At 42.3% G+C, this 13,588-nt stretch overlaps 1 protein-coding gene across 1 annotated transcript in view; it reads left to right on the plus strand.

The window, feature by feature from the left end:
- Positions 1–13,494, plus strand: part of st6galnac5a (ST6 (alpha-N-acetyl-neuraminyl-2,3-beta-galactosyl-1,3)-N-acetylgalactosaminide alpha-2,6-sialyltransferase 5a) — a 65,679-nt gene extending 52,185 nt beyond the window's left edge. Inside the window, exons 4-5 of the mRNA XM_085804507.1 lie at positions 1,427–1,534; positions 10,867–13,494. Coding sequence (XP_085660633.1) covers positions 1,427–1,534; positions 10,867–11,131 — 373 coding nt within the window. The 3' untranslated portion in view covers positions 11,132–13,494. The remainder of the gene's footprint in view (positions 1–1,426; positions 1,535–10,866) is intronic.
- The last annotated feature ends 94 nt before the right edge of the window (positions 13,495–13,588 follow it).

Raw genomic sequence — 13,588 nt, forward strand, 5'->3', positions numbered from 1 at the left:
TCCCAGTCGTAGCTGAGCATGAAGAGACGGTTCGACTCTGCCTGACGCCGCTCAGGGGCTCAGATATTTCCCTGCTGAAATGTCTCATTGTAAAATTGTTACATCATTTCTAATTTGAATATTTTCACACTGTGTCGGTAGAAACAAGAGCAGCGGCGGTGATGGGTTTCTGTTTCCTCACTGAGACCAATTCAAAAATTGAACTGATGATGAATATTGATTGTTCCAAAAATGCCTTGGACCACAGCAGCTAAACCCCCCCACCCCCTCTGCTTGACAGCGCTTGGCAGCGATTACAGCTGTGGCTACAGGCCAACCAGCCAGAGATCGGCATCATGACATCCTCTGTCACTGCTGCACTGTGGTGAACAACAACACCGAAGCGTCTGCAGCCACGCTCGCAGGCTCCGTGACGCCCGTCGGGCATGGGGGGCAGCACTCTGAGCTAAATGCTAATGCTAATCCTAAAAACCATGTCGCCGCGTGACGAAAATGTGAGAGAGGTACAGTAGCTCTGTGAAAAAAAATCCTCCAAAGGTCACTTGACATGCTGCTGCAATCTGAATGAAATGAAGCTAATGTTATAAACATTTGGCGCTGTGATGTGTCCTCACCACCGCAGATTTCAGTTGAGTCTCATTAGGGTGTGTGTGTCTTTCACCGACATGGAAAAAAAAACTTAAGTTTTAGTTATTTTGGTTTTTGATTAAAGTTGTTTTCGCTTTAAACCAGGGCTTCTCATGGCCCTTTAGAAACTGTGCAAGTTTCATGACTCTGGAGCCCATTAAATCTGCTGAAAACCAACAAGGAGTTCTTAAAAAATGCATGGTAGTCAGACTGGAGCGCTTTTTTTTCTTTTCTTCATCTGATACGAACCCTATGAGACGGATCACTCTGACTCTGATGGGCATTTAGATTGAAAGATTTTCTCAGGGAATGTAAATATCGTTTCATGTTGCTCCCAAAACAACATATCTAAGAAAAACGATAATTAGTGCTCGTTTTATTAAAAAATAAATAGGCCTACTTTTTTTTTTTTACAAAAACTGCTCGTTCGGCTGAAGCTGCTGTGTCATCTTGACTTGCTGCACCACATACAGACCAAGGCTATTTTTCTGATTAAGGTTTTGATTATTTGACAGGGTTCATTTGTATCAGTCGATATGTAGGATGGATCTGTATTTTAATGAAGCTGTGTGGGAACTTGAATGATCTCACAGTCAAGAGTATCGACCCTCTGGATCCAGAGGAATCTTTATTCTGCCATAATACACCAGACCAGTGTGAGATTTTTCTGATTATCTATCCCCGTTAATCACATCTTCAAAAAAAAAAAATCAAATATGGTGCAGTTTTCATCCTTGTGTTCTCACACACATGAAATCCATCTGATTGTCTTTTCTCTCCTCCTTCTCCTTCTCTGCAGGAGGATATCAAACTCCTGGCTGAGCACCGGCTGGTTCACTATGACCATCGCCCTGGAGCTGTGCGATAGGATCAATGTCTACGGCATGGTTGCCCCTGACTTCTGCAGGTGAGACAGTCGGAGCTGAATGTAAAAAAAAACATCATCATGAGCTCATCAGTGTTGCACCGTCACTGTGGAGTTTTTTTATTTTTATTTTTCTAAAGCAGAGCTATGCATGTGGTCGCTTCAAGTGTATAGAAATTCATAGAGTAACACCGTACAGCCGCCTGATAAGAAAGATTAAAACTGTAAATATATTCTGGGAGCTGATAAATAAAAATGTCAGAGTGGCTGGAGATGTTGGTGGAATACTTAAATAAGTCGGTAAAAAGTAAACAAGTAAGTAAGAGATCTACATTAAGCCAAGTTTTCACTCTCACACTATTTTTTTATTCCTATGGTCAATATGAAGTCTCACTCACACACCATCAGCACATAGTGGAATAAAGTGTCTTAAAGGGATAGTTCAACATTTTGGCAAAATGGCCCATTGCCATAATCCCTATAGTCATAGCAGTAGGTTCGTTACCTTTATTTGTCAGTGCAAGCTGTTTTTGAACGGCGGAGCAGAGCCGCAAGCTGCTCATAGCTACGCTACGGAGGCTCATGGGATTTCTTGGTTTCCCTCATCAAACTCATCAAATACACATTCCCCAAACCCCAAAGTCGTGACCTGCACATTCACCACGCTATGAGATAATAACAGAACGTTACCAGACAGAGTTGTTTTAGAGGGAAATGCAGAGACTGCTTGATGAAAAACTGCCCCCGTCGGGAACGCGCATCAGTGGTTTTGCATGAATTTGCCTCTAAAACAACTCTGTCTCATATCGTTCCGTTATTATCTCTGAGCAGCTCACGGCTCTGCTCCGCTGTTCTAAAAATGGCTTGCACCGACAATTAAAGGTATAATAGCAGTAGGCCTACTGCTATGACTATAGGGATTACGGCAATGGGCCAATTTGCCAAAATGTTGAACTATCACTTTAACAACGTAAATGTGGTAGGAATACAGCTTTATCCTCGAGATATTGTTTTGACTAACACCAGCAACACTACACTATAAGGTTAATAAAAGAAAACAGCCTTGTATCCACAGACTGGTTTCAGCTCCACTGAGCCTGGCCATCAGGGAGGTTCGGCTCACCTGAGCTAATTCCCGGCTACGCTTCTTAAGCTCGTGTCAATCAAACAGTCTGCCTTTGTCTCCTTTTCTTTTTTCGCTTCGTCCACTGTTTTGGTTTGGTTTTATTAGATTTTTGCTGCTGTGTACAACTACAACCCCCTCCCCCCTTCCCCCCTTCCCTCCCACTGCATGGGCTTTTCATTTAGCTCCCATTCCACAGCTGTGGTGTCAATAAAAACACCCAACAACTCACAGTACAGTGGATACTCAACAACAACAAGAAAAAAAGCCGCATTTGGAATAAGACTGGCCTCCTAGACCTTTTTAAAAAAAATCTTTTTGATACATCTGTCCATTTCCCCAAATAAGAGTGAGAAGATGTTGGGTAAACATAAATATTTTGGCTGGTACACAGATGTGGTCCCTATAGCACCGCCTAGAGGAATTTCAAAGGGCGGTTTCCTTCCCTGTTTGACCTAGAGGCACAGAAACTGGTATTCATTTAAAACATGCCGATATGTACAGAAAAGCCTCATGCACCTGCACCCACGAGCACTTCAGCCATTTTTGATTTCCTGCCATCGTTTCTGCATAAAGGACTTGAACAAACCTCTCCTAGTGAGTTAATCAGATCCACATTGTGTTTGGTGAATCTCATCTGAAAACCTTGAGATGTTTGACTAAAGAGTTTTTGAGTTTTCTTTTTCTGATCCTTTGCCATGAAAATCCAACTGCCTCTAACTCTGCTAACACATTGTCCACACTGAGCCAAAGTTTTTTTTATTTATTTTGTGTTCAATGACGCATCATCTTAACATTTCAGCTTCATTTCCCACAAGTGGTTTTTGGCTTAACACTTTTGCACGACGTCCTTGTTAAATTTTGGAGTAGCATCAATTATGGAGAGTTTGGTACTTTGGCTTTTTAAGAGCTCATGTCAACTTGTGGCAGGAAACTAAAACTTCCCATGAAATAAGAACTGTTTTTAAAGGTGTATTTCACATGTTATACATATCTAAAACTAGCAATGGCCTATGGTCCTAAACAAGAGATTACGGGTTACAGGGCCCGGGTCGGATGCGCTGGTCTTGCAAGGTTGGTTTTCGGCCAAGAGATGCTAGGTGGAAGGCAGAGAAACTCCATTCTCTTAGAAACTGTTTAATTAAGGGGGGAAAATCTTGCATAGTCCCTCTTTAAACAATGCAGCAGGATTTCAGCCAAAGCAGCAAACTCAGAGATACAAGGTTTTCCATGAGGAGAGATGAAACCTGAATTCAATTCCTCTACATGTCAGTGTTATTAGAACTGAGTGACGATCCTAAACCGAAACTTTGAATAACGACCACATTAACTGCAACTGACAGCGCTGAATACAAAAAGGACAGCTGTACCTACAGCACGACAACAACACAACACCAAAAAGCAGACGACATCCCTGCAGGCGAGGCTTTTCAATTTCATCCCCAGCTTCTGCCATGCCGACTTTTATACTCTGCATATAATCTAATTGAATTTTCTTAGTTGTGTCCGGAGATTCTCAGAGTAAAGACAAGGTAGTGCAGCGAATACTTGAACACTTTTGATGAGAGAAACCACCGTGACCAGGCCGCCGGTCCCTCCAAAAAAAAAGAAGCAAAAAATGCAAAGAGAACCGTGGGATAAGCCGGTGCTGCCTCCATCTTGCTCCTAGCAACCAGCTCAACCTGCCTCATTAGCAGAGTTTTAATGGTTTGAATCACAGCTCACGTCTCAAACCACCTCAGTCAACACTTAAATTGGAGGATTTTATTGGACAAGGAACAAATCATATTAGATTTCTCAATAAAAAAGAACAAACTGTAAAATGTTCAGCCTTTGTTTTATCCCCCCCACCACCCTACTTAGCTCTCATTGATTCAAATAATTCTTTATTTTGGGCTTTGGCACATTTTCAATCTTGATGATAATGAAGAGCAAATGCCGGTTCATTTCTCCCAGCAGTTTCTGGCTTAAGCTGATACTTAGTAATCCTTTTGGCTCTTGTATAACGAGTGAAGTCTAGATCTTACTGCATGTGATCCTACTGGGGATTTAAAAAAAAAACATTTCTCTCTCTCTAACATCTTGTCAAATATGCTTTATTGACATGAAGGGTGATGCAGGGGTTATATTATCAGACAGAGCAGGATGAAATTTCAGTTTGGATGCCTCCTCATTCTCTTCCTCCTTCTCTTTTCTCCTCTCTTCTCTCTCTCTCTCTTAGCTTAAGAGGAATTTTTACCATGCGGTCGTTGCCGTTGCTTACTTTTTCTTTCATAAAAGTACCATCCTCTCCTTTCTTCTGAAGAAAAAATGTTTGAAAATGTGACTCGCATGAATCTTCCTAACGACTTCTTCCAGACGACCAAGTCACTTTTTGTACCAGCAACTCCCATTTAATGGCCCAGCATCACAATCCTCTATTCTGCCGTTTCTTTAAAATAGTGGAGCGCAGTATCAAGGTGCATATTTTCTCCGGCTGAAGCTTACTTTTGTGGCATTCTTCCCTTTTATTTTATATATATTTCATTGTGAATATGTGCAGAGAAACTTGAGAAAGGCAAGAAGCGATCCCTGTCATATTTTTCCTGACATTGTGTTTGGAATAAACCTTGGACCACTGAACTGTTACATCGACTGAAAGTTTTCACCCGAAAAAAAAAAAAAGTTTAACCAAAGGCAAATCTCTTGTGCGTGACATTTTGGACAAACAAAGGAAACAAAGGAGAAAAAAAAAACAACAACCTCCAACTGCAGACGCTCAGTGTTCCAGCAACTTCAAGAAGAACATGATTTGATGTCTCTGGAGGAAAAGAATAAACAGTCGACCCGACCGACGTCTGTACAGTCCTGAGACATAAATATCTCAGTATAGTGAAGCATTTTGAATCAAGCGGCCGGCTACCATACAATATTATCCTCTTGATGTCAAGATTCATTTGCTCTTGCTTGAAAACTAAAACTAAAACTAAAAAAACTAAATATAAATAAAAACAATCAAACAAGCCATATTCAGTATGTAAAAAGTGAAATAAAATATGTACTTGTGTGTTTCAAAGGAGGTTAAATCGAAAGCAACTGGACTTAGTTATTTGTCTAGGAAGACGTTTCACCTCTCATCCAAGAGGCTTCATCAGTTCATGTACGCATCTGACCAGGCTGGGACTGGTCCAACTATCTGGTGTGGAGACTCACTATTTAACCTCTTGTGTGGGCGTTCACAAGGGTGATGATGTCACTGGTTCCCATTTGTGCTCCAAGTGCCAACGACAGTCGTTTAAATGACTGCCTTTGATGGAAGGTTGGTTTCGACTTCGTTAGTGCCCTATTGTGTTATAACGACAGTCGTTGGAGCCACTTGCCACTTGTGAACAGTGGTTGTTCTTTGAGGCTAGATTGTTGATGAAGCCTCTTGGATGAGAGGTGAAACGTCTTCCTAGACAAATAACAATCTAGCCTCAAAGAACAACCACTGTTCACAAGTGGCAAGTGGCTCCAACGACTGTCGTTATAACACAATAGGGCACTAACGAAGTCGAAACCAACCTTCCATCAAAGGCAGTCATTTAAACCAGTGATTTTCAACCACTGTGCCGCGGCACACTAGTGTGCCGTGAGCTATCGCCAGGTGTGCCGTGGAAAATCACCAAATTTAACTTAATTGATCCAAACTAGTGATGCAAATTTTGATTTTTTTTTTTTCAGACCGATAACCGACGCTCATAGGCGATTATAACCGTTAACGAGTGAGATTCAGCACTCCATCGAGTGTCTTTGACTAGGCTCGTGCCGACCGGCCAGTCTCATTTTGTTTGCTTTTTATTTTTATAACACACGCGCGCTGCTCCCGCTGTGCTGCAGCTCATCCACGCCAGCGGAGCGCTCCTCTGCTCGTCTGTGCAGCTGCAGGTGAGTGACGGGGAGCCGGCTGAGAGCCCCTCCTTTTTATTTTAGGGGCACCGTCCTTATTCGTATTCACTCGGTTTTCCACACACACGTCATTTTAAACATGTGTGTGTCTCGTGTGCAGACGCAACGGTCAAATATGTATTGACGGACGAGCAACAACAATCATCATTTAATTATTTTATTTTGAAAATTGACCGGATTCTCTCGCCTTTTCTGTGCCTGACTTCCTGTCTGGTACGACCTGGTCTACCCAGCTTGACAGTCGGCGCTCTCGCTCGCGGCTCGCGTGAAAAATATAACTGAACCGATCTGAAGCGCTGCAGGCGCGCGCACTGTGCTCCAGAGCGCGAGATGTGCGACCAGGCAGTGAAGCACGCGTTGCAGGTTGCACTCAGAGTTTGTTCTGACTTTCTATCACAGGGAGTGCACAACATAAGTTTAAGTCCTCTCATGTTTGCTGTGAAATATGGCTGAAGGCACGAGTGGAAGTGTGCACGTGTTGACAAGCTCCTATGAGTTGATTGACAGCTAAAAAAAAAAAAAAGGCTTTGTTGAGCATCTGTGTCTGCAATAGTGACTGTCTGGCAGAGTTGGCTAATAAAATAGGACTTTTTTTATGTCAATGAGTGTAGTGGCAGAAGCCTGCACAGTGACCATTACTGAGTCAGAACAAACTAACTACACTGTAAGAGACAAAATGTGTATTATATTTACTGCATTAGGCTGCACTGTGTCATTTTCTAACATTTTTGGTTAGTGGTGTGCCGCGGGATTTTTTTAATGAACAAAGTGTGCCGTGGCTCAAAAAAGGTTGAAAAACACTGATTTAAACGACTGTCGTTGGCACTTGGAGCACAAATGGGAACCAGTGACATCATCACCCTTGTGAACGCCCACACAAGAGGTTAAATAGTGAGTCTCCACACCAGATAGTTGGACCAGTCCCAGCCTGGTCAGATGCGTACATGAACTGATGAAGCCTCTTGGATGAGAGGTGAAACGTCTTCCTAGACAAATAACTAAGTCCAGTTGCTTTCGATTTAACCTCCTTTGAAATACTATGACCTGGGCAAATGAGAATATGCACCGGCCTACTTGTGTGTTGTTTATGAGGGAGCAAACACTGGTGCAGCTGAAAATGTAAAGGAGCAAAAAACGCCTCATTAATATTTTAGCAGCATCCGATCTGAGATATCACTCGACGGGCGGATCAGAGAACAGCGTGCGAGTCGTGTTATCTCCTGGTTTGAGAAATCTAGGAAGGAGGGAAGATTAACTGAATTGAGATTAACAAAATTCAAGGGTCTAAACTGTTTGAAATACAAGAGGTCTATTTTTATCACCGTGAAGATTAATTCAGATGAAAAAACCTAAGGAGCTGCTGCATTAACCAAGGTGAAATACGATGTCAGGACCATTAACATCTTCATTCTGGATCATTTTGCAATGTAATTACTACATGTGGGCAAAGTATAGGACACACATCTTATATAATAAATATACTATTTACATTTAGTGTAACTTTTATAATGGTTTGGGAATGCTCTTCTCCACAATCATCTATATACTGTAGTTATAACTCTTCCCTGTTTCTCTAATAGTTAAAGCTGAAGTTCAGTCAGGACACTCACATCAAGGTTTTCACTATTAATTAAAATACTCACTGTTGTTTGGCTGCACACACCCATGTGAAGCTCTGGCACAAATCTGATTAAGCTGGACACAATGACTGTCCCTGGGTTGTATTAAAGCTCAGCATAGATGAAATTCAATGACATGACACTTTTGGATTTAAATCCTTTCAGTGTGTGCAGGGAGCTACCAATCTGGAGCATTTCATCACATGACGCAGAATCCACACAATCTATTAGTTTTTAAAAACAGCTTTAAACTTCGATTTAATCAAATGGAAAGCAAAGAGATGAGTGAATGGCTTTAGTACTTTATAAAAAAAAATTGAATAATGCCATGCCTGCGTCTGCTATAATGAAATATGCATCAGTTACAGAGGCACAGCAGCACATTTATTATGTCATTACTTGTTTTTATCCATTATGTCGTTTTCCTGCTGTTAGAAACTATGAATTAACTCAGCACTTCTTCTCCTCAGACCCTTTGATTTCACTGCTACCAGTTCACTGACACTGCTCTGGAAATGCACATGGATTTATGTTTGGATATTTGGTGCTGTATATTGATGATGACAGGCATCAGCATCAGGAGAGAGTGTGCAGGGTGCATGAAAGTTTGGTCATTTCTCAGCCGGGTGCGATCATTATAGTGCATTAATACCTACTACAAATGATATAGGGAAAGTCACATTTCACTAGCTGTGACACGTATAACACTTAATTCTGCTTAAATGACTGGTAAACAAACAAGCTCTCCTGCATACGTACATATCATTATGCTATATGCACATCTGTGTATCTTTGCAAAGGAGTTTAAATGATAGTCCTCAATAACCAGGCGACCGCCACGTGGAGGGAAAACATAGGACATGAAAATCAAGGTCAAAACTTTTGCTGTCGATTTGAGAATCCCATTTTCTCTCTCTTGAAATAATTTCACACATTTGTCACTCGTCCCTGTTTGAGAATATTCTTCCAGTCGACGAGTGCAGGCAGGGGAAATGAATCTGATAAGATGATTGGTCTAACTCTTCTTCTTTTGCTTTGCGACAGATAAGATGCCCATCGGCGTCGACTCGAGCGCTGCACAATTAATCAAACCCACAAGGCCGCGCCAGATTTTTTATTTTTTTGCATGATACGAGTGGCAACTGGTGCACAGTGGTGTCAGAAAGAATACAGAGCTGCTCTGCAAAGTGCGAGCAGGTTGGCAGGTCTGAAACAATATTACATGATGACTCAGTGGGCTACGGTGGCCCAGATGGGAAAGCAACAACACCAATACCAACTAAGCCAAATGGTTGAGATTTAAATGAGGACAGAGTTTGAGAACTGGCTGCTCTGATCCATAATACTGAGTCTCATCTAATAATGAAGTATTGACTACTGAGCGCTCGTGGATCGAGGGATGCAGCTGCTGTGATACTAGAGCTGCTGGATTATGGAAAAAATCATAATCACCAATTATTTTGGTCAATATCATAAACTCTGCTAAACTGTGCATGCATGCCTCTTTCAGAATGAAATCCCAGTAGTCTAGGCTTACTTGCACAAATCAAAATGATATATTCATCTTTTTTTTTGCCTGATTTCGTGATCGTTTGGAGCCAAAGTCGATGTCAAAATGTGATTAATTGCACAGGCCTATGTGATCTCATAATAAGATGGTACCTGGTTGTGCTTTTCAAACCTTCACTTATTTGGCTTTTTCTGTTCCCCGTTGAGCTGCGTGTGACATTTAAAGAGGAACTCTACAAGTTTTTTACCTTAATTAAACAGCTTCAGAGTAATTGTGATGGTTAAATGACTTGTTACAAGGGAGAATAGAGGCTCTCTGCCTTCCACCTAGCGTCTCCTGCAAGAAAACCAAGCCTCCCAGCTCACCCCGTAATCTGTAATCTCTTGTTAATGTTACCCACCCACCTGGGTAGACATTGCTCCACTGATTTCCTTCTCGCTGGTTTCATTGAAAACAAACGCACATGGCCGGGGTGAGGGTTAGCTGTGGGTTCTTACGACAATGAAAATATGTACTCCAAAACGGTATGGGGAGCTCCGTAGAGATTAAAAAAGGACCAAAACTGCGAAAAAGCAATGCGGACTTGCATAAATTCCCCTTTAAAAGTCATTAAAGGAGACATATTATTCCCCTTTTCCACAAATTAAAATAGTTCCCAGGTGTCTTAAAGACATGTCTGTGACATGCTTCGGTCAAAATACCCCAAGGATCAAACATCACAGCTCTTTTCATCCTCTCAAAACAGCCCTGTTCAGAACGGCTGATTTCAGTTCCTGTCCCTTTAAATGCAAATGAGCCACTGCTCGCCCCGCCCCTTCTACAGGTCCCAGGTAGGGGTGGGATTATGCAAATTCGAATCCTAGTTACATCACTGGAAGACAACTGAGGAAACAGCTCGTAAAACCACATGAATTTCAACATATGGGGAGCCTGAAAATTAGATTTTTTTTTGTCAATTCTCGCATTTTGGGGGCCGGAAGGCAAGACAAACACTCAAATATATGTTAAAGAGCTTTCAAAAAGTGATATTTCCATAATATGTCCCCTTTAAAACCAGATAAATGTGGCTGATTTCGCCCTATGAAGCCCTATCTCTCATCACAAAATAAAAAAAACAACAACACTGAGATGTTGTATACACGAAACTGCTTTTGTAAATGTCATCCGTCTCTTTCCTCCCTCTCCATCCCTGCAGGGAGCCTCAGCATCACTCCGTCCCGTACCACTACTACGAGCCTCGAGGCCCGGACGAGTGCGCCATGTACATTTCCCACGAGCGCGGTCGGCGGGGCAGCCACCACCGCTTCATCACAGAGAAACGCGTCTTCGCCAAATGGGCACGGACGTTTGACATCCACTTCTACCAGCCGGACTGGAGCCCCCCGCCTCTACCGGCCAACCGGACGCTGGAGGGAACGGTCACCACGACAGCAGCGCCCTCGGTTCCCCAGAAGACGTGACCGTTTGCTGCAGGCCAAGACGAAATGAGTAGAGATTCATGTGAGAAAAGGACTGAGGACAGGGTGCTAGACCCTTAACATGAAGTAGGCATGAACACGTGTTACCGTACCACAGATGAAGACTGACTCTTGTTGATCCTGCTGGACATTTATAGTTTGGAAAACATCTCTCCGGCTCCAGCAGAGTGTTTTGTTTACTGCACCGAACCAGTACTACATCCTTTTATGAAGAAACCCCTGTAAAGTGAGATTATAGGAGAAGGCAACGCTGTCACACACTCCACTCTTCAATGCATGCAGTGTCTTACTGTTGATCCTCCTGGTCTTTGTGCACATGTGTGTGAGAGAGAGAGTGTGTGTGTGTGTGTGTGTGTGCATATGTTTACCAGAGGAATCACAGGGGACACAAGTTGGGCTCTCCACACACAAAGCCTCTGCTGGATGAAGGCTCTACACAGGATCCACTGCTTACAGCCCATTGAAAAGAAAAAAATACCATTACAATGCTCATAATCTCACCATGTAATGCTGCTGCTGCTGAGAGAGCGTGTGTGCTGAATCATAATAATAATAGCGCAGCCCCGGTTTAAATTTGGCCATTTGAAATTATGATCACTGCTCAGACGTCTTATTCTTCTGAGGTTTTTTTTTTTTTCTTAAGATTGAGGTCAATTTTGATGAAATTATTCAGACTCCTGTGTCACCGTGTAGTGTAAATCACTTTCCTGACTTCTACACTGTGTGTCAGACGTGCATGTTGAAAAAAGACAACTAAAGGGGTCACACAAGTTAAACTTTGCAGCTGTTCCTGGTTCACAGAGGTCCCTCCCTGCCCCACATACACACACACATTCATTCATTCATTCATATGTATCATACGGCTTCGTCGGCTCCTGTCACCAGTTAATAGTGCGATTTATATAGCTACAAGCTGGATTTCCATGTAAATGCACAGCCATGTCACACAAGACAAGTGGGAGATTAAGATCGAGAGCAGGGGACGCTGCAGCTGCATCCATCCCACTATATTCATCTGCTGCCGCCTGTGTGAGTCTGAATCACCTCGCCTGGGAATTACACCGTTTGGAAGACGACCAGGTTTTGTGTTTCTTTCTTTTTTTTTTGTTAAAATGATGAGTATGTGATCTGTCACTCTCTCGATTGTGTTTCATATATGCACCCCTATCATTTCCATGGGAGTATATGCTACATGTAAAGTCCTCGCTCTGTCCTTTCTGCTCCGTCTCCTTGAATAAGAACCAGGTGTCAGTCAGGAGGAAGTGATGGTTAGTTTAATGATACGTCCCGGTTATGAGTCCCTGTTGGTTTGAGGTTTGGTTTTTTTTTTTTTTGCCCTGGGCTCTAATGTGAGTAACGAGCGGACAGATGCTGTGGCTCAGATACAGAGGTGCTGTTTCCTCTGTGACGAGCACACGAACGCTTTTCACACTCCAGCAGCTGCAGGAGTGGTGCTACACTGTACGTCGCCTGGTTCCTCAGAGCTGCTGACTTTGTACTGTCGCACAGACCTGAGATGTATGTGTTGTGTGTGTGTGTGTGTGTGGATGTGTGTGTGGATGTGTGTTTTCCAGAGATGCTGACTCATCTGCGAAAAGGCTGTGTGCAATTGTATTTATTAGCAAGAGTTCCTGCCTAATTAACTCTGTACTGAATCACAGTGTGTTACTTAGGGGCTGCAATTGCTCATTATTTTCGCTCTCGATTCATCATTAAGGTCTTTAAAATGTCAGAAAACAGCGAAGAAATGCTCATCACAAGCACCCAGAGACCAAGGTGACATTTTCAAATTAACATTTCCCAAACGCCAAATCATTCACTTTACGGAGAATAGCAGTAAATCCTTACATTTCTCAAGGTGAAACCAGAAAACGCTTGACGTTTTCTCCTCGATAAATACCTTAAAGGCATTGTTCGACATATTGGGGAATATAGTTCTTCACTTTCTTGCCAGGAGAATGAAATGAAAAACACAGATGCTTCTTTCACGTCAGTGCAGTCAAAATGTAAAGTTAGAAATGACACATTATCCAAAAGTAGGACAACTAGATGTTTTTTTATGGCTCAGTTTGTGTGTAAAGTGTTGGTGGGGTCACATATTTACTGTACAGACTTGACAGCAGCATCAGTTCAGACATCTAAATCTTGGCAAGAATTAGCATCTCCCAAAATATCATACAGCAATTAATCACGTTTCGCTGCTGATTAGTTTTCTGTTCCTCGACTAATTGGTCGTGTCAGCGCCGATGTTGATCTGTTTTCTTGTCTTTGTTTTTCTTCTTTTTTTGGCACATAATGGAAAATGTCATTCCACTCAATAAAATAATTTTTTTCAGGACTCTTGCGTTGGAACCGTTTCTATTTTTACCAATAACAAATGAATGACAGTGAGTCATAAAATGAGCTTCCTCTGTATTTGTAAGCAGCAGCAGCAGCAGA

This window comes from Trachurus japonicus, chromosome 17, assembly GCF_045865225.1.
Source record: "Trachurus japonicus isolate A0001 chromosome 17, Traja_1.0".
In the NCBI taxonomy this organism is placed as follows: Eukaryota; Metazoa; Chordata; class Actinopteri; order Carangiformes; family Carangidae; genus Trachurus; species Trachurus japonicus.